Source organism: Drosophila mauritiana, chromosome 3R, assembly GCF_004382145.1.
Source record: "Drosophila mauritiana strain mau12 chromosome 3R, ASM438214v1, whole genome shotgun sequence".
Taxonomy (NCBI): domain Eukaryota; kingdom Metazoa; phylum Arthropoda; class Insecta; order Diptera; family Drosophilidae; genus Drosophila; species Drosophila mauritiana.
Window position 1 is genome coordinate 13,559,340 of NC_046670.1, and position 21,451 is coordinate 13,580,790.

Here is a 21,451-nt window from a genome sequence, read left to right on the forward strand (position 1 = left end):
TTCAAAGATTGATTCATAGTTTTATTGCGTGAAGGGTGACCAATATAAATAGAATTAAAATTCACGACCAGCTCAAAGGGAATGTGTTAGTCCTTCGCTCGGGGACTTGGCCAATTGAGTTTAGGCTTAATTAAGTTCTGAGCGGCTTTCGCGCACCTAAGAGTGGTAGATGGAGGTCAAAGTGCCGCCGGAGGAGCTCGAGTGCACTGCGTCCAATCGGCGATATTTTGGCAACTACGTCAGCAGGCACTCGTGACTGCCAATGATGGCCATTCATATTCATTCATATCCGCTGGCCCCGGCAATGTCGAGCAAATAAATCTGAGCGCGCTGCTAATTTGACGTTCCCCGGAGCGACCTTAGCACCCCCGCTCCTCCCTTTTTGCTCGACTTTTGCACCCACGCACAATGCGAATTTTCGAGCGACCAAAAATAATGCTGCATACTTCTGGGCAAAGGCGCTTCGTGTACCGCTCGGCTTTTGGCTCGTCTCCGATTGGCTGGCTGGCTGTGGCCCACGCACACACTCGCACTCTCACCCACACTGGCACTCGCACCCGCACACACACACACACACGCAGTTGCGAGGCCATGTTGCAGCTATAAAGCGAGCCGACTTTCCTTTGGCGGCACCAAAAGAACTCCGGCTTGCAGTCAAACAGCAGCAGCAGCAGACCAGCGAAACCATCCGGCAAGGACGAGGACGAGGACCAGGACGAAAGACAAGGACATTTGTTTCGGACAGCAGCCCACCAGCCAAGTGCAAGTAAGTGCGCCCTCTGTTGGCAAGAATGTGTGCCCACAAGGCTTAAAAATCCAAATAACAAGCAGGGGTTAAAAAGGACTAAAAAGAACAGGAGAAATTTTGGTCAGAAGCATTCGGGCCAGTTGTTAAGTGATTGTGATTAAGAGTTCTTAAAACCCAAAACAATTTTGCTCTACCAAGAGTTCAAATTAAAGGATCAAAGAGTTTTTTAATTAAAGCTATTAATTGTATAAAATATTTATTAAATTCGGAGAAATTCAATGTAATCAGTACCAGTACACTAAAGTTAAACGCCCACTTTCGTTAGCAATTGTTTACTTTGATTGTTGGCCGCTAGTCTTGGTCAACTAATTTCCCGATGCCCCAGAGGATGGTTGCTACTTTGTCCGTTCCTGTTTATTTGTCTAATTTAATTGAATCAAATTTGATTTGGAGCCATAATTATGAGGATTTGAGTCGCGGCGGTTGGGGGTTTTCCACTTTCTTTTCCGCTTTGATTTATTTTTTATTACTCCCACTTAAACGCTACTGGCAACTCGCTGCCAGAGTTGAAACTTCAAGCAAAGTTGAAGATATTAAAATTCAAGACATTCTGGCCAGCAGCCGTATAAATCATGCATTATCCAAAGCGCACGAAAACAGACAGATGAAAATGTTTAGCCAACTTGTTGCCGCTGGAAGACAGAACTTTCTGGCCAAGTTTAACTCGATTTAAGCGACTTCCCTTTCCCCGGCGAACATTTAACATTAAGAGCTGCAAAGGGAAATATAAAATGATAATGCCTTGTCGTAAAGGATTTGAAAAGTGAGGAATAATTTTCAAAGGTATTTAGAATAATTTATTCGGAGTGTGAGCAGAGGACAGTTTTAATTAGCCCATTTCAACTTGATTTTGCAGTCGACCTACCCTAAGCCCAACTTTCCACAAGTCAACTTGCAGTTTGTAACTTTCAACTTGGCTAAATCGCGGAAAACCGCTCAAACTCTTGACCTGACTTGTTGCCGCATTTAATTTGTTTTTCCCGGCGACTCTGTCTCTTTCCACTCGAGTTGGTGTTCCTAATCGTGTGCCGATTGTTCTGAATCTCTTTATCGCGGCGAGAACAATCTGAACTGATCCGATTTGAAACGATTTGTGCCAAAGGCACGCTTCCATTGGATGACCTGGTTTGCAGCTGTTTGTTTTGTCTTTTTGCCTGAATTATCAGTCCTTGATTAGAGAATTTCACACGGAAACTGTGCTCCCGGCTGCTGCTGAACTTTGGGCTATACTAATAATCTATAAAATATAGTTAATATTCGGTGATAAAGGAACTACTTCCTAGCTGGAATCCTTATTTTCTATTATCCTTACACTTCATATTAAATAGTGGCGAGCAGGGAGTTTGAAATATATTTAGATTGCCAATTAGCACCAACTTTTGCAAAGTGCATTTAATATTTGAGGGAACAGCAGCACCTGTGGAAAGTTTTCGAAACGCACGATTTACGGCGCTGGGAACGGGTATTAGTGACAGAGTTGTGGCAGCAACAGCTCATTAAGGCATTATTATCACAACTAAATAGCTGGGAAAATTGATAAGCCCAAGGGTCGAGTGGTCGAGTGGTCGAGGCACGGCCCTGCGCCTTGGTAAACAATAATTATTATATATTTTTCGTGTAATGAGAGCGCTGTTATTGTTTTCGCACGGCGTGGGTGCATTTATTGTGTTGATTTTTACTGGTCCGCCACTGGCGCTCCACATATTAATTTTCACTTATCGGCCGGCCATAAATTTAGCACCGACCGTCCAGTGGCTGAAAATAGTCCGGGGATCCGAGGGGCGATTGGAAATGGAAAAAGTGTGGGAGTGAGTGCGCGTGACACGGATTGAGCGGAGATTACGGAAAAGATCGCGGTTTATCAGCGGGCCGGGATTTCGATGTGGCATATAGATCCGGCGGCTCTATGGAACGGCCTCAGTCGCTGGCGGGAGCTTGAAAATGTGAAATCGCGCTCAGGGATTCGGCCGGTGGAATTGCCATATCAAGCTGGACTATTGGCAAGCACATCCGCCACAACCATATCTGTGATCTGTGATTATATATAGTAGCCATCTAACGAGGGAAAGCAAAGCATTTTAAACTTAAATACTGATAGTCGTCGCTGTAACAAGCAAAAAACAAAGAAAACTGCCGTATAAATCTCACAAAGCCCAGATCGGCTAATCAGTCTGATTGAGGTGAGTTATTCAAGCTGCAGTTGAGGGCGACACGCGACCAGGTGCGGTGCTTAATAATAAAAAGAGAGCTGCGGCAACGGGTCGTATGATTGATGGGCAATTGCGCCATTAGTGGCCATTAGTTATACCTTTTAATATATCTCAACAAAGTGTTTGAAACGTTTAAGATAAATTAAAATCAATTTCGACTAATTTACTCACTAAATATTTGACTCAGGCGTTTGAAAGAATCTTGAAAAGAATAAATAATACTTAATCATATTCAAAGTGCTAAGGTTTATTTTTGGCCAACATATATGTCAATTGATTCACTTTTGAAATTAGTGCCAATTTTACAAACAACCTACTCAGTACGCGATGGCATACTTAATTACGCACACATGGCGTATGATTGATGGACTAGAGAGCATCAGCTGTTGTCAAATTTTAATCGGTTTAATTTCGGCCCTAGGTTTCACATACAAAATGAAATGTTGTAGGAAATGCTTACAGCCCCAGCCAATTAAGTGACTTATCTTTTATCTATGAATAGTCTTGGCAAACCCATCCGCAGGATAATGAACTCTTCGAACATTCAGAGCACGTAATAAACAAATGTTTGTGGAACTTCCACCTTTTGGCCTCAAGTCACACACATACGCCCAGACTGATTGTCTTTGCCTTTTGCGTGAGCGTTACATAAATCATAGTTCAAAAGTTTTTGCGGCCCAGGATTAGCTTCTTAACTGCATGTGAACTCTAGGATTCGAATTCGATTCCAACTCGCTCGTCGCGATGTGCTCGGATTTCCTAATTAGTGTAATGCCCCGCGGTGAAAGGTCGCATTGTCATCGCCAGTCTGCCGGATTTCAACAGGTGCTCATCCCTTTGCCCTTTGCTCTTCTTCCCACCAGGTATCATGAAATCCACCATTTCTTTGCTACTGGTCGTCATCTGCACCGTGGTCCTGGCCGCGCAACAGAGCCAAGCGAAAAGTGAGTACAGAATTAATTAATTACACATTTTTAAGGCTTCTCTTATGTTATTTAAATTTCTTGATCCTTGCTAACTTTTAAGTGCATATTGCCACACGTGTTCCTCCGTTTCCGGTTTAATCTTGATGCATACCCTTAAAGTTCTCCCACCGCAGTATGCAGGTGAATTTGCCATGAAATATTCATTAAATTGCTGTGAGAAAAACAAAGTCATAACTGGGTGCCGATATCCACACATTCACCAGCCATCGAGCTGCATCAATTGTTGCAGTTTAATGCAACGCAAACAAAACCGGCGTCTTTGTTTTCCCAGCTGTGGGTACGTTAAATGGCAACAACAAGACTGTCCTCCACTGCGACGTGAAAATGGGAAAATGGGTAAAGTGGGGGCCATTTCCGTTTCCCTTGCAAGCTGCAACTATCTCGAAGACACGAGTCAGAAGCGACAACGTTTTCCTTAAAATTATTAATAGTGAATGCGAATGTCAAGTGACTTCTAGGCAGCCGCTGCCATTCAGAGCTGTTCTCTCATTCAGTAGTCAATTACCCCAAGTTTTGGATTTGATTGCCTCTGAAACGGCATTTAAGATGTTGGCAAGCTAACTTGTTTAGAGCTCCCAAGCGATTGCTAAGTCAGGATTGGTAGAATTACACAGATACCGTGTAAGCTTACTAGATTCATGCAAGAGAGCAGCTTTTATTGCCTATTTAATTACCTTATTTTTGACACTACATCCTCACTGAAATATTTCACTATTTAAAGAAAACTCAACCCCTTTAAATTTTTAAACTAAATAAGTAGAAAGTAATTTGGGATCTTTGAAGCTGAACGAATTTATATTCCCATTGCTGGCAGGCACCGGAATTCGATTGAGTGCCATTTGAGTAACCAAAGTCCCATCAGCTTGGTAGAGTCTCCCCTCCTCTATTTAAATCCTGCGTATGTCAAGGACAACTCCCAAGTGTGCAGCACGAAAATTTATGTTCGCCCGTGTGGGCGGAAATTCAAAAAAACAGTGGAAAGTCAAAAGTTTGTTCACACACAGCCAGACAGGCAAACAAACGAAACGGAGCCGTGCCGTCGTGGGGTCAAATGGTTATCGCCGGATGTCTCTCTTGAGCTTTGGGGAGCGATTAAAGATTTTGGCAGTAACGAAATCCAAAGGAGCAAGTCTATCTACCCAGTAATGGGGAAAGTATTTTGGGGCGGTGCGTTGGGAAATGCACACACATCGTTGGAAAGTTAAAGTGATGTGGGAAATGTGAGGATGTTCCCAGTATTGATTAGGCTTCAGCTAAGGACATTTTCCATTTATGGCTTGTCTTGCTATCTGCATTTCAAATTGGCAATTATTAAGTGTAGATTATAAATGTAAATCAGATCGGATTTTTGGCTTGTTAATGTATTTATTAATGTATATTGTTAGTAATATAATTTCGAATTTAAATTTATTTTATTTAAGCTTGTGCTCTTTAAGTGCTTTTAAATTAGGTTGAAACTGGCTGACATATTTTCAATCTTTTGCAGAGGGATGCCAGGCCTACGGTCATGTGTGCTACGGTGGTCATGGCAAGCGCTCTCTGAACACCGGATCCGGGTCTGGAACGGGAGTGGGCGGGGGAATGGGCGAGGCAGCCTCCGGGGGGCAGGAACCGGACTATGTGCGTCCGAATGGCCTACTGCCCATGATGGCGCCAAATGAACAAGTGCCGCCCGAGGGCGACTTTAGTGACTATCCCGCCCGTCAGGTGCTTTACAAAATCATGAGATCATGGGTAAGTGACCTTTACAATCCGCTCTATATTTGGAAGCACTTGAAGATGAAAGTAATCAGTTAATCAATCACTCGTGATTAATTTAAATTACCCAGATTAAAACCAACTTAAATAGTGTACATTTATTTGGATGCATTGCGCATACTTTTTACGCGGCTTTTAATAAGATTTAAAACCATAGTTGTTCAGTGGTAAAAATAAAAATTAGTTTGGGGATTTCTGGTTGAATGACTCGATTTGAATAGGATTGATTTTAACCCTTTTTACTAACGACTGTTTCCCCTTTTAGTTTAACCGACCTCGCCGACCCGCCTCTCGTCTGGGTGAACTGGATTACCCCTTGGCCAATTCCGCCGAATTGAATGGCGTGAACTAAGGCCGGAAAAGTTATCAATACAGAAATTTCCACAACGTACAGTAAGAACCGGAAATAAGCCTCAAGAACAAGAGCAACAACAGCAAGAGCTACAGCAACAGCAACAACAACAACATCAGCGACAACACATGAATTACTTATGAATGTTAATTACTTTCGCAACTTGTATAAAATGTTTGATAAATGTCTACACATACCAAGCAGTCAATTTTTATGCTAATTGCATAAGCATCGAACACATTAAAAAACCCAACTGAAATTTTTAGGGGCTGGTAAGGATTTCAGTGTCAAAAAAAAGGAGCAGACGAGGAAAAATAAATCCAAGAAAACGGCAAAGACAGCGTGTTTCACTGTTCATATGTTAAATACATACGTATATTTTATTTATGTTTATTTACGAGGAAAGCGAAAGACTATATGTAGTTGTAATTTTATTTAACATACAAAATATATACATATTAACTTTGTAAACTGTGTATGTTAATCTTTATAGGTGTATATGTATATTATGGCTGCGCAACACTAACAAATTGTTCACAACAGTTTTATTTATAAAGAGATGCTTGGTTAAATAAATAATAAAATGTGCTACAAGAGCATCAAAATTGAACGATTGCGGTTTCTTTGGATAATCTTATAGGTTTAGGCAAACAAATTGTCATTACAAATCCTCAATTGTAATGTGTCGAAAATCTAAATCATCAGATTTATAAATAATCTATTATCTTCCTTATAGTTCCAATCAATATATATAACTTGCTTAAAAGCGCATACATAAATATTTTGTAACTCTTAGCTTGAAGATTTTCGGGATAAATAAAAATCGTTATTTCATTTTTGAATTAAATATTTGGCGGCAAATTGGAATAAAATACGAATACCCACTCTAAAAGAGCTTAGTATTTAATTTGGTATATTTTACCATGGTTAGGTGCATTGTTTTCAAACTTCGGTCACACTTCGCCACACGTGTTTCGGTAAACATTTTCAGCATGTTGCAGAAATCGTGAATTTTAGCTTAAAAAATCGAGGAAAAGACATAAAGAGACATTTCGGACAGTAAAATGACGCACCTGCGGTCAGAGGTTAAGCCAGGGTCGGAGGAGCGGAAGTCTGTGTTCAAGGATAGCAGCTGCATCTTCCGGCGGAATCGAGCCCTCGGCTATGTGAGCAACCAGGTTCCAGCAGTCACCCGCTACGTGCAGCGTCGTCGGGACACTTTGCTGATCACCTGCATCGGCAGATCCTTCCAGGTGTACACAGCCAACCACTTTCGGCTGCTGCACGTGAGCGGCTTGCATCCGGACGAGATTACGGCTATGGCCACCGATCGACTGCACACGTACACGGCGAGCAACAAGTGCATCTACGCCTGGCGGGCGGGCAAACACATCCGGCACGTGTACCGTGGCCACCAGAAAGATGTCCACCTCCTGCTGCCTTTTGGTTCCAGTTTGATAGCCATCGATAGGCAGAACGTGTTAAAAGTGTGGAATATTTCCACCGAGGATGTTTATTTGGAAGTTCCCTTCCGGTCCGAGGAGTTCCAGATCACAGCCGTAACCCATCCGCCCACGTACATCAACAAGATAGTACTAGGCTCCCAGCAGGGCCAACTGAAGATCTTGAACATAAAGAAGAACAGTGTGGTGTGCACTTTGAGTCACCACCACAGCAGGATCACCTGCATTGAACCGTCTCCTGCTTTGGATGTCGTGGCCGTGGGACACGGAGATGGCACTATTATTCTGCTTAACCTTAAGTTCGACGAGGTGCTAATGAGCTTCCAGCAGGATTGGGGTCAGGTCACCAACCTCTCGTTCCGTACCGACGGCCCACCAATCCTTGTGTCCGCCTGTAGCAATGGTTACATGGCCTTCTGGAACCTGGAGGAGCGCAAGTTAGCCGGTCAGCTGCAAGCCCACGAGGAGTCGGTGACCACGGCCATTTGTCTGCCCAGCGAACCCGTAGTTTTCACCACTTCACCAGACAACTCCATGAGGATGTTTGTTTTCGATATGCCAGATGGTGGTGCCAGACAGCTGAGGATCCGCGAGGGACACACAAAGCCGCCGTTTTGTATCCGCTACCACGGCAGCTCGGGCGTATCCATTCTCTCTTCGGGCGAGGACAGCACCATGAGAGTCTTCTCAACCATTTCCGAATCGCTGAACAAGAGCATGGGCAGAGCAACCTACAATCCAAAAGCCACAAAGAAGAAGAGTAAGTGTTTTGGCCTTTATTGCTCTCTTCAAAGTAATTTTTATATGGAACTCTTCTTTGCAGATCGCTTCGAGCACGATAAATATGGAATGCCACCCATACTGGAGTTCACATCGGATACGACTCGCGAAAAGGAGTGGGATAACATCGCTGCTATCCATGCGGGTGTTATTCAGACGACAACCTGGTCGTTTGGCAAGAACCGTATGGGCGAGCACCGCCTGGTCCCGAAACAGTTTCAGAACAGCAACCGTACCAACTTCCAGAGCGAGCCCACATGCGTTGTGCTGACGCACTGCGGCAACTTTGTGATCATTGGCTATAGCAGTGGCGACATTGAGCGCTTTAATATCCAGTCTGGATTCCATCGGGCTAGCTATGGCTCTCCAGCGCACAAGATGGCAGTACGCGGCTTGGCCAGCGACAATCTTAACCAAACCGTCATCTCCGGCTGTTCGGAAGGTCTGCTCAAGTTCTGGTCATTTAAAGGAAAGGGTAAGGAATTGCCTCACCATAAGTTAATAAAACATATGTAATATCATACCATCCTTTAGTTGACAAGCCCTTGGCTACTCTACGCCTGGCAGATGGAATCGCCCTGATACGACAGCACCGAGAGAGCTCCATGCTGGCCATTGGTCTGGAAACATTCAAGATCTTTGTTGTGGACATGCACACGAGGGTCATTGTTCGCAAGTTCGTCGGTCACACAGCCAAGCTGAATGACCTCACTTTCAGTCCGGACAGTCGCTGGCTGATCACCGCCGCCATGGACTCCACGATCAAGGTGTGGGACATACCTTCCTCCTACATGGTAGATCACTTCCGCGTCGAGGCGCCATGTGTATCGTTAAGTATGTCGCCGAATGGCGACTTTCTGGCCACCGCACATGTTGGCCTTTTGGGCATTTACCTGTGGGCCAACAAGACGCTGTTTAATCAGGTTTCCCTGCGCTCCATCGATCCTTTCGAGCCGGCTCCCTACGTGGGATTGCCCACGAATGTGTGCGATGCCATGGAACTGGAAGATGGCATAAAGGAGCTAGAGATTGACGAAGAGGACGAGTCAAAACTCGGCGAGCAAGTTGACACCAAGTACGAAACTCCAACGCAGCTGTCCCAGGAACTGATTACGCTATCTGGGTTGGCTGCATCCCGTTGGCAGAATCTATTGGATTTGGAGCTTATCAAGCAACGCAACAAGCCCAAGGCACCACCAAAAACTCCCAAACAGGCTCCCTTCTTCCTGCCCACGGTTTCGGGACTGGAACTGCGCTTCGATGTGCAGAACGGTCAGAAGGAGGAGGATGAATCCCGAATTCGGAACGCTTCTACTCTCAACAATCTAACTGCCTTCGGCCAGTTGCTGGAGGAAACTGCTGACACCCTGGACTTCGCACCGGCTGTGGCGCACTTGACCCAACTAGGACCCTCAATGGTTGACTTTGAGATCAAATCTCTGCACCCGGAGGCTGGAGGAACACTCCTTGCCATGCTGCAGTTCCTCAAACTCGTTAAGTTTATGTTTGGAACCAATCTTAACTTTGAGCTGGCTCAATCGTATCTGAGCGTCTTCCTGCGATCCCATGGTCTCGGCTTGACGGAGTCCCCGGATTTGATAAAGGAGCTGCGCAGTGTGTCGGAGGTGCAGCAGAAGGCTTGGCAGCGTGTGGAGGAGAAGCTCATCTATGGAACTGGAGTTGTGGCCGCTCTCCGAAACTTTGCGCACTAGTTTCCAGATTATGTTGTAGTTCATTTTGAAATTTTGTAAATAAATTTACAAAACATTTTACATTTTGAATTTGCTCTTGATGTTGATCCTTGCGGCAAGCAGTTCCGCAGTTCCTTATAATCCTTAACAACTACCTATCCTAAACGATTTAATGGCCTTAAAATATATATCCCAAACTATCCTTATCTTCCTTTTTATCTTTTACTAATCCCAGATAGCATTTTAAATAATGAACTCAAGACGAAACTAATCACGCCAGGTACTTAACGCTGCCATATGCCTGATATCTCCAATTGGCATTAGTCGGATGATTCACACCCGCTGCAGCGATTATGGAATCAAAAGATAGCTGGAGGAAGGCAAGTTAGACGACGATGGGAAGAAGAATATATGCAGCATTTGGGTTGAAATTGTGTATTAATTATTTATTTGTTATATCCGTTTAAACTAACGCTTTTATTTATGCTGGAATTAAATAACTTAAACTTGTTCCTAGACGTGTTCGCTGGCGCGGACTTTAGATACGGTTCTAGTGGCGGCTGATTTCAATTTCAGTTTAGTTTAGTTTCAGTTTCCGTTTTCGATTCTTTGACAATCCAACGCAACATAAACGTAAAGAAAAATGTTGGTTTACAAACAACCACGCGTTATAGACATAGTGCATATATCTGATAAGTTTCTTTGATTTATACCTAAATATCGTAGCTTGCATGAAATAACTTTCGATCTCTCGATTGGTTGGGTCTCCTACTGTGAATTGGATGGTGTTTTAGGGTGCTTTTGGGAGTTCTTCGGCCTTTGCAAGCGCAATTACAGTGTTCCGGGAGCTGGTTTACATATTATTACGGCTTGTTGGTTGGGGTATTATTAGGGCTGTGTGTCCGGGGATGCAACACGCAGGGGGGCGCTTAACTCGATGTGCACTGCTGGACGCGTGGGCCATCCTGATAGCCGCCATCGTCCTCATCGTAGGCCATGCGCTGGTGTTGCTGGCGACGTTGTTTGGGATCAAAGTCCTCCTGCGAAAGATAAAAAAATCGATCAATAAATTAATTATATACAATGTATTAATTATATATCGTGATATAAATTAATACTTTAGCCATCGAAAAAATTAAATACTCACCAAAACCGTCTGCTCTGCATCGATTGGAATGTCAACCTCCGGCGCCGGGGGTAGGCACTGTTTAAGCGTGGGCACCACCGACGGATTGATCACTTCCGGGAAGATCACCTCGAACTGGATGATCAACGTGCCCTTCTCCATGGGGTTCTTGAAGATGGGCATACCCTCCTCGGCAATACACTTGGTCATCTCATGCCTGATAACCTCGCCGGGCTGTGTGGACACAATCAGATCGCGATCATCAAGCGTTTTAACGATTCGCTGGAATCCGCAGAGCGCTTCGACCAGTTGCAACGGCATCTTCATCATCAGATCCTGTCCGGCGTGCGCGAATGTGGAGTGCTCCTTCTCGTCCAAAAGAATAATAATATCGCCCGGCTGAGATTCCGGCTCATGATCGCCCTCTCCTGTGAATACGATCTTCTGGCCATCCCGCATTCCCTTTTCGATGTGCACTTCCAATACCTTGCGTTCCCGCACCGTTTTGCGGCCACTGCAGTTCTTGCAGCGGTCCTTCTCCTGAATTGTCTCACCAGTTCCCGAGCACTTGCGGCACACCTGCTCGATATGCTGCATGATGCCGGGGGCGATCTGCTGAACCCGGGTTTCCACACCGTTACCACGGCACTGCAAGCACTTCTCAATGCTGCCCTTCTTGCCGCCGCGACCCTCGCACTTGTCGCAGATCACGTTCTTCTGGAGCTGCAGCTTGCGGGTGGCTCCATTGTACAGCTCCTCCAGCTGTACGGACATCTGGTGCACCACGTCTTTGCCACGCCTCTCGCGCCTGCGTCCACCGCCACTACCTCCGAATCCAGCGCCGAAGAACTTCTCAAAGAAGTCCATAGGATTGCGGAAGTCACCGGAATCGGCGCCGCCCTTCTTAATGGCCGCCTCGCCGCCTTCGTCGTACACCTGTCGCTTGTCCGCATCGGACAGCACCTCGTACGCCTGCGAGATGGCCTTGAATTTCTCGCCCTCATTCGGGTTCTTGTCCGGATGGTACTTGAGGGCCAGCTTCCGGTAAGCCTTCTTCAGCTCGTCGGGCGTGGCATTTGGCTTCACGCCCAGCAGATCATAGTATCCAGTCTCCTTGACCATCTTGTTTGCTGTTTACTGTGAACAGATGAAGTAATGCGTAATTACTATCTGGGAGCTAGTAAAAACAGAACGAACAGATTTGTGTATGCTCCAGGCATATATAGGTAGAAATTATGAAGTTGTATAATACCGAAAATTTTTGAAGTTTCAACCGATTTGGATGCCAGTTCTTATAAAAATGAAAATTTTTATTTTGTTGAGCTGTTTCTATGGCAGCTAGTTCCCGATGGAAGTTATTATCAGTTTTGTATCTAATGACATTTCATAGTTCAAAGGGCTGATACAAACTAGTATTCAAAACATCAAAAATCAGTAACCTATATTTTGCCACCTATTTGCTACCTACCAGAAACCACTCGAGCATATGACCCTTTCTTGTTTATTGATTTCTACAGCTGTGACTTGATGCCATCACCCATTTTTTACGGTGTAAACTGAGGGGCAACGGAAAAAGGTAGACAATGCCGGAAGCTAGAGCCCGGGTTTCAAGGTCGTTACGCCGCCATGTGTTCGCGAAAATAACTGCGACGTTTTCTAGTCGATTTTCTAGAACAATTTTCGTATTTCAATACGGCGAGCAGCTGACGCTCTCTTTCCCCCTTTCGACGACAACCGCCTCTCTTTCGCACGCACACATACACACAGTTTCTAGAAAATTTCGTCAGCGCACTGCAGCCCTGGTTTTGCGAACGGCGACTGCAAAGCGGAGAGGGTAATAATGAAAAAACGGGAAAAGAACGAAAAGGCGAACAAATGAAAGGAGAAAGGGCAGAGTCGAAAATAAGAATGGAAATTAATTCTAGAAGCAGCCATCGATTTAGCAGGCAAATCAATAGATGTATTAATTATATTTTCACCAGTGGCTGGCACACACATGCACCAGACTTTGCGCTTGTATGCGTACCAACATGTGCCGCGCAAGACGCTGCGTCAGAATAATTCGATTGAACAAAGAAGAGAAGAAAAGCTAGAGGGCCATCGATTTTGCAAAACTAATGCCAAAAATCGAAGGCGATTCTCTGGCAAAAAACAATTATCGCTGATTACTTAACGGTAGAGATGAGAAAACCAAGCGCAAAGGAAGTGTCTACCAAGTAGACACACACATTGGCAATCGCACAATGCGAGGCGAAATGTGCAAAATCAGGTGGTAATCTTAATTAGCCCAGCGCCGCCCCAGCTCACCTTTTTTCGAGTCGTGTCGTGCCTAAAGCAAATGGTAACTTTCGCAGCCCGATTCCTGGAAGTTTCACTTTTACAACAAATTTAATTTACGTCGAATACTTTTCAACAGCTTACGATGGCCGCCACGCTAGGAAGAAAACTGGAAAGAAGTGCGACCAGAGGGACAAAAGGAAAATCACACCACAACATTAGGGTTGCCCCGCAACCGCTAAGTCTAGCTATTTTCCGAAAACTGGTATTTTAGACATTTTAAATTTTTGATAATTTGATGGGATATAAAATGTATTTTTTAGACGAGTGATGTCCACCACAAAAAGCATTTTGGAAATTAAGAAATACTGTGTTGAATAAATACTTTTTTTATTTATTAAATATTCTATTTCTACGCTTTAGTTGGAACTTGAGTGGTTCTCAAAGTAATCTAAGTCCACGATTCTTATTAGCAATCGTTAGCCCTGGTTAGTGATAATCCTCAGCTGTTTTGCATTCCTGCAAATGGTCACACTGTTTTGAACGCTGATTATTTAATAAACATTAGGAAAACTTTATAAAATAAAACTACCTATCCGGAATGAGACACGTGCAGTTTCTGGCCCGCACCGTTCTGGTGCAAAACAATAATGTGGAGGAGGCGTGTCGTCTGTTAAATCGCGTGCTGGGAAAAGAAGAACTGCTCGACCAATTTCGCCGCACGCGATTCTACGAAAAGCCGTATCAGGTTCGACTTTAAATGACTTAACTATTTATTATTATTTAGTGACTTGGACTATTTTTTAGGTTCGTCGTCGTATCAACTTTGAGAAATGCAAAGCCATTTACAACGAGGACATGAACCGAAAAATTCAGTTCGTACTGCGCAAAAATCGCGTCGAACCGTTTCCTGGATGCAGTTAAACTTTGTGGCAATAAAATGTAGGAATTAAATAAATTGCTTATTTTCTAATAACCTTATAACAATTTAAGATTAATCAGGAAAATCCGAGAGAGTCTTAACGTTGAGTATTGTAAAATGAAAACCAATTAATTGCAATTATGGATCGCTGTCTATAAATGCACTTAGCATTTTCGAGTTAATCCATTCCCAAAAATATAAAGTGTTTGTGTGAAATTCTGGCGTGTAAGTTGTCTGTTCGTAGGAGATTATGCCGGCTGCATAAGTGATTGCGACATTCCCACTTATGACGGTCTCCATTAAGGGTCCCCCGGAATCGCCGGGACTGGTGCGATTCCCATCCAGACCACCTGCACATAACTTAAGTCGCACGAGTGATATGTCGTTTATCATCCGCCATCCCACGTTGAATTTTTCATGCGATAAAATTTTGGTCCACTTCAATTTCCATATAATCAGGAGCGTACTGACTTATTCCATTCACAATAGTCCGATCGGGATTTGTGGACGTGTTATGTTCACCCAGTCTCACATTCTTGAGAACAAATTCATTTTCCATAAATGGACTATCCACGCAGTGCGCTGCGGTCAGGACGTACCAGTTGTTTATTAGGGATCCACCACATTTTGGTACCAGCTTCTCGGACAAATTGTTTTTATTTCCATATAACAGCATGGCCATCCAGGGAAACTCATTCAGCGCCGGTATTTTGCCCATCGTAGGTTTTATTCTTGATTGTCCACAAGTATCCTGTGGCAGATACGTTTCCCCCTTGGGGCAGCACACTTTATTGATGCCACATCGTCCAAGACCTACCATATTATTTTTTTCTGATCCCGTGACACTTATTCTGAAAGGAGGATAGATTTTATAGTACGTAAAAAGTCTATAAAGACTGAGTGTTACCTGCACCATTTGAATAAGGCACAAGAATTATTTGCAGCATAAGCAAAAAGTACCCTATAAGTCCGAAGAACATGTTGATCCACGAATGTTTCAAGTACAACTGTTTAAGACTGTTTCTTTCGAAGCTATTTATTCTTATTTCTAACATTGTTCTGAGTAGTTTTATTCAATTTGTAATCAATTGCTCAACAAAAGAAAAAAGTATGATTGTAGCGACAGAGCTCTTAAATATTACGGAACTATTTAAAAATATCATTATGAAAGCATAGTTTCGGATAAAGAAAACTGTTTCCGGTTAGAAATTTGCTGTTGAGCTTTATAAAGAATTTAAAATAATAACGGCGGCCTGAGTCCTTTTCTCTCTTTGCGAGAATCACTTAGCTAGCTTTTTGCGGCAGGAGAGAAAAAAGTGAGCTTTTAGTTATGTGGCTGCAGTGTTCTACGGTATACGGCTTAGAATACTTTCTTTCCTCGAACGCAGCAAACGCGTTTTCCTTTTCACGTAATCTAGCAATCTGAGAGGTAAAACAAGTTACAAGTTAGGTCGATTTTTGAAGAAGTGATTTATAGTATAAGAAACCGAATCATACTTTTGTGCTTTCTATAAAGTTAATTTTTTTACTCGATAATAGGCATTGTTTTTCTGTGTGTGTAGGTGTGTGAAAGTAGCAAGTGCAGATACTTGAGCTATTCTCCGGTGGCCCTTTAATTCAATGGATCCCCAAACGTGCTTAAGTGTTCCCCGAATGCATCGATAATTCGCTCATGCGGCCAATTTATTCAATTTACACTTGCGCCCCTGTGCGTGTAAGCTTGCGGTGTGTGCCTGTGTGTGTGTGTTTCGCATCGAAGCTGGCATGTAATTTGTGTTCCCTGCTTCTTGGCGTTTTTATTATTCTCCACTGCTTTACTGTGCCTGCCTTTGTTGTTGTCTTATCGATTTCGTGTGTTATTTTTAGCGTGATTTGCATATGTATGTATGTGTGCCTGCTTTCTTCCCCCTGTCTCGCTCTCACTCTCTTGTTGCGTGTGTGTGTGTGCGCTTGTTTTTGTGCTTCCTTTTTGCTCTTCCTTTATATTTTTGTGTTTGTGCTTCGAATTCGAATGTGGTTCAATCGAATCTTGGGCCCTAATCAAATGAATTACGTCTTGTGTCACTTTCAGTCTATTTGGCTTGAAAATCATGGCGACGAGGAATCTGTTGGCCATCCTTCTTTTGGCCAGCATCTGCATGACCCAGGCGTATCCGGCTTTGTTGCCCTACATCTACAGTGAGTAGCCAAAACTCCCCCACATCTCTTGACCCTTATACATTCCGCTCTCCAAAGCTAATTTGCATTTAAACCAACTGAGATTTGGAAGCGGAATGCCGAGGATTCTATACCCGTGCAGCTACAAAAAAATTGTTTCAGTTCTTAAACTCAAATTAAATTTGATACTTTTATTTATTTATATATTAATTAATGTGATAGTGTAGGATCGCTTAACTCGCTCGTTTGGATTACTAACCATTCCCCAAATTAGATCCTTCCAAGCGCAGCAGTGATACGACTTTCCCCCAAATCGAGGACGATGTAAGTGAACTGGACCAGCTGCGGAATGAACCGGGAGCGGTGATGGCCAAGCGTCAGCAGGACGGAAGTACCGCCCGCACCACCACTACGACCAAGGAGAGCGTCGAGGAGGTGGCCGCTGTTCCCGAGCCAGGTGCGCAGCCAAATGCGAATATTATGCCCGACTTGGAGAGGCAGTTGGAGGTGGCGACGCCTCTGATATCCACCACTACAACCACAAGCACCTCGGCCACCACCACTACGGCGACGTCCAAAGAGGAGGGCGAAAGATCCCAGCTGGAGGAGCCAAAAACGCAGATCAAAACCGTAGTGGAGCCGACGGCCCATGCGAAGGTAAGTGGCCAGCCCCAATCCATGCGAGACCCCAGTCTAGAGCGCTTGGTAAACTCCAAACTCCTCTTTTGCAAAATCCAAGTGTATATCTACGAAACCACCCAAAAATCAACAGGCATTTTACGGGGCGGCTCGTCTAGCTTTTGGCCAAAATCCAGAGGTGCTACCAACGACTACCACCACAAGCACCACGACCACTACCACGACTACGACGGCAGCTCCTCCATCTGAAACCGAGCCAGATGCGGATTCCCAATCACCAGCCGAACAGGAACCGGAAGCTAAACAAGCGGAACCGGAAACGGAAACCGCTCCAGATGTGGCCGGAGAACCAGTGGAAGCGGTAGATCCCGTCGGCGAAGTTGCCGAAACCGAACTGACCGCCCTGAATCCGCCCAAATCCAAACAGAATCACCATGAGTCCAACAAGGAGACCATCGGAGACATTGTCTTCGACGTGGTGGCCAGAACCACGGAGCGAAGATCCAGCACGCCAAAGATAACGGCCAAGGTTCTTATAACTTGAATCAGATTGATTACACAACATTTGGACCGAATTCCATACAAATAATTGGCAACTCAAATACAAATTATTACTATTAGACGAGCAGACAGCTACAAAATTGAAATGATTGGCAGCCACTGGCGAAATACCCATAGTTCACAAAAAATTGGCAGACTTTCTTTATGACCGTGCATTATATTTAAGATCTTGTCTATGAAGTCATTTTTATCCAATTTTTTTTTTTTCCAGACCGCCAAGAGCTTGTTGCGTAGTCCGAATGGCCAGTACTCCTCTTTCGACATGGCCCAGTATATTTTTTGGACTGGAGATGAAACAGCTGTGGTAAAAGCCGTGGAAGAACTGGTTGAGGGCAAGGTGGTAAGTAAAAGTAATAATTTTAATTTTTCTTTACAATTTATTTTCAAAATTTATATAAATTACTTCTCAAAATGAGATCACTTCAAATAACTTTTTTATTTATATATATTGTAGTTTGATTTCATCATTAAGTTTTTTGATTTTTCTGGGTGCAATTTCATTCATTTACTCTTTCATTGCATCATAATAATAATGGCTGAATCCATTGCTCTTTATGAGGGTGGGTCCAAAATATATCGGCGGCCCGCGGTTGCGATGATGATGGGAGCAAAATGGAGGAGCACCATGATGGTGTTGGTATGCTGGGTGATTCCAGCGATGTCCGAAATGGTGCCAATGGTGTCCATGGTGACCATGATGTTCATGATGTCCATGGTGGCCATGGTAACCATGAAATCCATGATGTCCATGATGCCAATGGTGTCCGTGGTGTCCATGATGCTCATGGTTTTCCTGGGGATCCTTACGCAGGCCACAGAGGCCAAATTTACGATTTTCCTGTTTAGGAGCTTCCATATCTGGCTGCATAATTTCGCTTATTATTTTTATCGCTTGGCTTTGTAGAACTTTGCTGTTTGATTGTTGGCGGTGAACTGATTTCCCAACGCTAAAGCGAAAGCTTTTATATTCGGTTTGCTAAACAATTCCCACTGGCCAAGCAATCAGCGATAAGTTTTTTTTCTATTGTTTTACCTTATTAAGTGGGAGCTTTTATTGAGTTAGTAATATGGCAATATTTTTGTGAAAATACATAGAGGCAACTTTAATAGCATTCATATGCCTCATTGAGCTTGTGCCTGAACGCTTATTTTAGATATCAAACGGGTTAGTAATACTACATTATTTTTGTGTAACATTTGTTTGTTTACGTTAAAGATTAGCCGGAATAGTATTTGAAATACTACCACGCTGTGGCTTAAATGAACAGCGTCGTTATAAATGAGTTATATTTAGTCAACCGGTTTGGTTGTTAGATTTACTCTTTTTTTTATGACTATCAGAATTTAGTATGAAATGGCTTAGTTCTTAATACTTATTTTGGAAGCTGAAATAAATTATTCTAAAAATATAAAATCTTCGGCGCTTATCAAACTATTTAAAAAATATTTTTCAGCTTAAAAGTAGGATTCAACTTCATAGGAAAAATGAATATGCACTCACATCAATAATTTTTTGTAGATCACTCGGGAGAGCGCCCTGAAGTTCCTGCAGGACATTCGGCTGGGCATAGAGTTCTTGCAGCGATCCTATGCCAATCGAATTTTCCCCGAGGAGGTTCGCCAGAATCAGTTAAAGCGCCACAGTCCCGCCATTACCACGCCCCCAGCATCCACTACGACCACAACGACAACAAGCACCACAACAACCACAGAAAAGCCATTCCCAGAAGTGCACGAATCCGGTTCGGAATCAGGAATCGAGCGAGGCGCCGCAGGAGTCCTGCCCGCGAAGAACTTCGATAGCTTCACCTTCTGGAATAAGCTCAAAGTTTTGGACAGCGAGGCACAGCAAGGTGGGATTGGGATCATATACGACATCTTATATAGAGATAGAAACATATCTTAACAAACATATTGTTTCACCAACAGATTTAAATGACTATGATGAGGGTCGGGCCAAGATTGTCGAGTACTTGTACAATGAATACTCCCTGGAGGAGATACTGTACAAACTGGCAAAGGTATTACACTACTGCTAAGTCCCTCAAACTTAAATATTCAATAATTTCTGTCTTTTTTCTTAGGTAATGTTTGCTCAATCGCTTTCGCATGGCTCCGATGAGGCCCAAATGGAGCTGCAGAAGCTTACGGAATTTCTAGAGCGCGAGGGTAACATGGGTGTCATACCCATCGACTTGCAAAAGAAGGTTTTGCGTAAGTAACGAGTATTACCTATGAAAAGGCTTAAATTCATTTGTATCTTTTAATTATTCCAGGAGTTCTGCTGAGCGCATTGTCGGACACCCTGACCGAACATCCGGAGTTTCTGCCGGCGGCGCGGGTTAATCTGGCCAACCCATTTTACAGGCTTCCAATACACGCCCCCAGCCAATAGAGACACATTGGGCGGCCATCTCAGATTAATAGAAACCCCTATAAATATATATATGTTAACCCGCATAATCCGCATCAGCTAAATGGCAAGCATATACCCACTGATCGGCGCTACTCTGGGGAGGCGCTCTCTCGGATCCTCGATCCAACTCGACCTAACTAAGTTCATCCGATCGATTGGCACCTTTCACCTTCGTTAACGGATTAGCCTACGTGTAATATAGCAAAAGATACTCAAGTGATATTTTGTGGTCAGGCGGAGTCGGCGACAGATGCAGATACACTTACGGTACGATAAGAAAATCAAATCAAAAGTAACCGAACCAAACCAAAAAACCAAAAGACACAACTGATGAGAGAGACTTGCGCCCCTTTGAGCTTTTAAAATTAATGTAGACTATCTATATGTATATGTCCATAGTATGCATACGAATTGGCGCACTTGCTTATATTTGATATGAGTTTGTTAGTTAGATACATTCAGAGGTTGAGATGTCGAGGTCGCTGGCAAAATCGATGGGCCGCCAGGTGGAACGACCGATTTGAAGCAGGAAAGGGCTCTGAGTCCGCCTATATCAGTAGCTAATGGTTATAACTTGTAACCGCTCCACAGACGAGCGACTTTCGTGAATAGTTATTATTCTATATGTTGTCCCCCCTGAATAATTGAGCGTTACGGGCATTATTGATGGATTGGTTAAACGATTGATTGTGTTGCGAGTTACATATACGATATGCAAGTAAGAACTAGAACCTGTATCAACAAATTATCGATTATACACTCAATATACATAAATATATATATATATATATAAAACATGTGAAAAATCCATTTATTTAACTATTGCTCCTTTTTGGGCTCTGAAGTCTCTGGCTTGTCGAGCAACTGGTTGATTCGTTCTTCAGTCAGCGGCTCCTTACTGTTGAACAGTTTCTCGATCTCGGCCCTCTCTTCCTCGCTAATATCCTTGGCATAGATTTTGGCCAGTTCCTCCAGGCGCTGCTGGTTCTTCTTCAGGTGTCCGGGTAGCCAGAAAATGGTCTGCACCATTCTACAAGAAATATTTGTTACTAAGAGGTACCAGGTAATATGATCACATTACAAATTTGTACACATTAAATATTTAGAAATAAATGGTTTAGTTAATGTCCTTACTTCAGAAGTACAAATCCGCAAATGGCCAGTAAAAGACACATTCCCGATGTCTTTAACATGGTCCAATAGTCCACCGTAACTTGTTGGTGTTTCATTTTGGAAATCCTTTGAAAATGAGCTCCACTCGAGACTGAATTATGGCTTGGACTGTCATAAGTGCGATATGGTAAT

At 43.5% G+C, this 21,451-nt stretch overlaps 7 protein-coding genes across 9 annotated transcripts; 4 read left to right on the forward strand and 3 right to left on the reverse strand.

The window, feature by feature from the left end:
* The first annotated feature begins 2,718 nt into the window (after positions 1 to 2,718).
* Positions 2,719 to 6,497, forward strand: LOC117145392 (neuropeptide CCHamide-2). The gene is made up of 4 exons (XM_033311028.1): positions 2,719 to 2,988; positions 3,882 to 3,962; positions 5,491 to 5,738; positions 6,028 to 6,497. The coding sequence occupies exons 2-4, from the start codon at positions 3,887 to 3,889 to the stop codon at positions 6,112 to 6,114; spliced, it is 411 nt and encodes a 136-aa protein (XP_033166919.1). The 5' UTR covers positions 2,719 to 2,988; positions 3,882 to 3,886; the 3' UTR covers positions 6,115 to 6,497.
* Positions 6,498 to 7,073: 576 nt separating this feature from the next.
* On the forward strand, positions 7,074 to 10,129 carry LOC117144291 (WD repeat-containing protein 36). Its single transcript, XM_033309394.1, has 3 exons — positions 7,074 to 8,337; positions 8,401 to 8,832; positions 8,892 to 10,129. Exons 1-3 carry the CDS (start codon positions 7,179 to 7,181, stop codon positions 10,067 to 10,069), a joined length of 2,769 nt encoding a protein of 922 aa, XP_033165285.1. The 5' UTR covers positions 7,074 to 7,178; the 3' UTR covers positions 10,070 to 10,129.
* Positions 10,130 to 10,467: 338 nt separating this feature from the next.
* Positions 10,468 to 13,621, reverse strand: LOC117143973 (dnaJ homolog subfamily A member 4). The gene is made up of 3 exons (XM_033308909.1): positions 13,482 to 13,621; positions 11,196 to 12,311; positions 10,468 to 11,088 (listed from the first exon to the last, which is right to left on the reverse strand). Exons 2-3 carry the CDS (start codon positions 12,294 to 12,296, stop codon positions 10,978 to 10,980), a joined length of 1,212 nt encoding a protein of 403 aa, XP_033164800.1. The 5' UTR covers positions 12,297 to 12,311; positions 13,482 to 13,621; the 3' UTR covers positions 10,468 to 10,977.
* A 339-nt stretch (positions 13,622 to 13,960) lies between these two features.
* LOC117144378 (28S ribosomal protein S21, mitochondrial) lies at positions 13,961 to 14,427 on the forward strand. Its single transcript, XM_033309508.1, has 2 exons — positions 13,961 to 14,199; positions 14,259 to 14,427. The coding sequence occupies exons 1-2, from the start codon at positions 14,053 to 14,055 to the stop codon at positions 14,373 to 14,375; spliced, it is 264 nt and encodes an 87-aa protein (XP_033165399.1). The 5' UTR covers positions 13,961 to 14,052; the 3' UTR covers positions 14,376 to 14,427.
* Positions 14,428 to 14,485: 58 nt separating this feature from the next.
* On the reverse strand, positions 14,486 to 15,504 carry LOC117144379 (CLIP domain-containing serine protease 14D). The gene is given in 3 exon segments (XM_033309509.1): positions 14,486 to 14,802; positions 14,804 to 15,224; positions 15,271 to 15,504. Coding segments are annotated over 3 exon segments (795 nt in total). The 5' UTR covers positions 15,354 to 15,504; the 3' UTR covers positions 14,486 to 14,511.
* Positions 15,505 to 15,714: 210 nt separating this feature from the next.
* LOC117144376 (uncharacterized protein DDB_G0290587) lies at positions 15,715 to 20,943 on the forward strand. Of its 3 annotated transcripts, none has more exons than XM_033309503.1 (9): positions 15,715 to 15,802; positions 16,445 to 16,551; positions 16,805 to 17,187; positions 17,270 to 17,698; positions 17,942 to 18,070; positions 19,250 to 19,583; positions 19,660 to 19,751; positions 19,815 to 19,944; positions 20,007 to 20,943. In XM_033309503.1, the coding sequence occupies exons 2-9, from the start codon at positions 16,464 to 16,466 to the stop codon at positions 20,123 to 20,125; spliced, it is 1,704 nt and encodes a 567-aa protein (XP_033165394.1). In that variant the 5' UTR covers positions 15,715 to 15,802; positions 16,445 to 16,463; the 3' UTR covers positions 20,126 to 20,943. The 3 variants fall into 3 exon arrangements, with proteins under 3 accessions (XP_033165394.1, XP_033165395.1, XP_033165396.1); XM_033309504.1 differs by having other exon boundaries at positions 17,303 to 17,698; XM_033309505.1 differs by lacking the exon at positions 17,270 to 17,698 and having other exon boundaries at positions 15,716 to 15,802.
* On the reverse strand, positions 20,936 to 21,408 carry LOC117144377. Its single transcript, XM_033309507.1, has 2 exons — positions 21,281 to 21,408; positions 20,936 to 21,176 (listed from the first exon to the last, which is right to left on the reverse strand). The coding sequence occupies exons 1-2, from the start codon at positions 21,373 to 21,375 to the stop codon at positions 20,966 to 20,968; spliced, it is 306 nt and encodes a 101-aa protein (XP_033165398.1). The 5' UTR covers positions 21,376 to 21,408; the 3' UTR covers positions 20,936 to 20,965.
* Positions 21,409 to 21,451: the final 43 nt, after the last annotated feature.

What these genes read in the sequence shown, in the direction of transcription:
- LOC117144291 (XM_033309394.1), top strand. Translation starts at nt 7,179, where the DNA reads ATGACGCACCTGCGGTCAGAGGTTAAGCCAGGGTCGGAGGAGCGGAAG. An exon ending in AAAAGCCACAAAGAAGAAGA is followed by an intron (nt 8,338 to 8,400) that starts GTAAGTGTTTTG and finishes TCTTCTTTGCAG; the next exon opens with ATCGCTTCGAGCACGATAAA. An exon ending in CTGGTCATTTAAAGGAAAGG is followed by an intron (nt 8,833 to 8,891) that starts GTAAGGAATTGC and finishes ACCATCCTTTAG; the next exon opens with TTGACAAGCCCTTGGCTACT.
- LOC117144378 (XM_033309508.1), top strand. Translation starts at nt 14,053, where the DNA reads ATGAGACACGTGCAGTTTCTGGCCCGCACCGTTCTGGTGCAAAACAAT. An exon ending in TCTACGAAAAGCCGTATCAG is followed by an intron (nt 14,200 to 14,258) that starts GTTCGACTTTAA and finishes ACTATTTTTTAG; the next exon opens with GTTCGTCGTCGTATCAACTT.
- LOC117144376 (XM_033309503.1), top strand. Translation starts at nt 16,464, where the DNA reads ATGGCGACGAGGAATCTGTTGGCCATCCTTCTTTTGGCCAGCATCTGC. An exon ending in TTTGTTGCCCTACATCTACA is followed by an intron (nt 16,552 to 16,804) that starts GTGAGTAGCCAA and finishes TCCCCAAATTAG; the next exon opens with ATCCTTCCAAGCGCAGCAGT. An exon ending in CTTGCAAAAGAAGGTTTTGC is followed by an intron (nt 19,945 to 20,006) that starts GTAAGTAACGAG and finishes TAATTATTCCAG; the next exon opens with GAGTTCTGCTGAGCGCATTG.
- LOC117143973 (XM_033308909.1), bottom strand. Translation starts at nt 12,296, where the DNA reads ATGGTCAAGGAGACTGGATACTATGATCTGCTGGGCGTGAAGCCAAAT. An exon ending in ATGCAGAGCAGACGGTTTTG is followed by an intron (nt 11,089 to 11,195) that starts GTGAGTATTTAA and finishes TATCTTTCGCAG; the next exon opens with GAGGACTTTGATCCCAAACA.
- LOC117145392 (XM_033311028.1), top strand. Translation starts at nt 3,887, where the DNA reads ATGAAATCCACCATTTCTTTGCTACTGGTCGTCATCTGCACCGTGGTC. An exon ending in GCAACAGAGCCAAGCGAAAA is followed by an intron (nt 3,963 to 5,490) that starts GTGAGTACAGAA and finishes AATCTTTTGCAG; the next exon opens with AGGGATGCCAGGCCTACGGT. An exon ending in ACAAAATCATGAGATCATGG is followed by an intron (nt 5,739 to 6,027) that starts GTAAGTGACCTT and finishes TTCCCCTTTTAG; the next exon opens with TTTAACCGACCTCGCCGACC.
- LOC117144377 (XM_033309507.1), bottom strand. Translation starts at nt 21,375, where the DNA reads ATGAAACACCAACAAGTTACGGTGGACTATTGGACCATGTTAAAGACA. An exon ending in TGCGGATTTGTACTTCTGAA is followed by an intron (nt 21,177 to 21,280) that starts GTAAGGACATTA and finishes TATTTCTTGTAG; the next exon opens with AATGGTGCAGACCATTTTCT.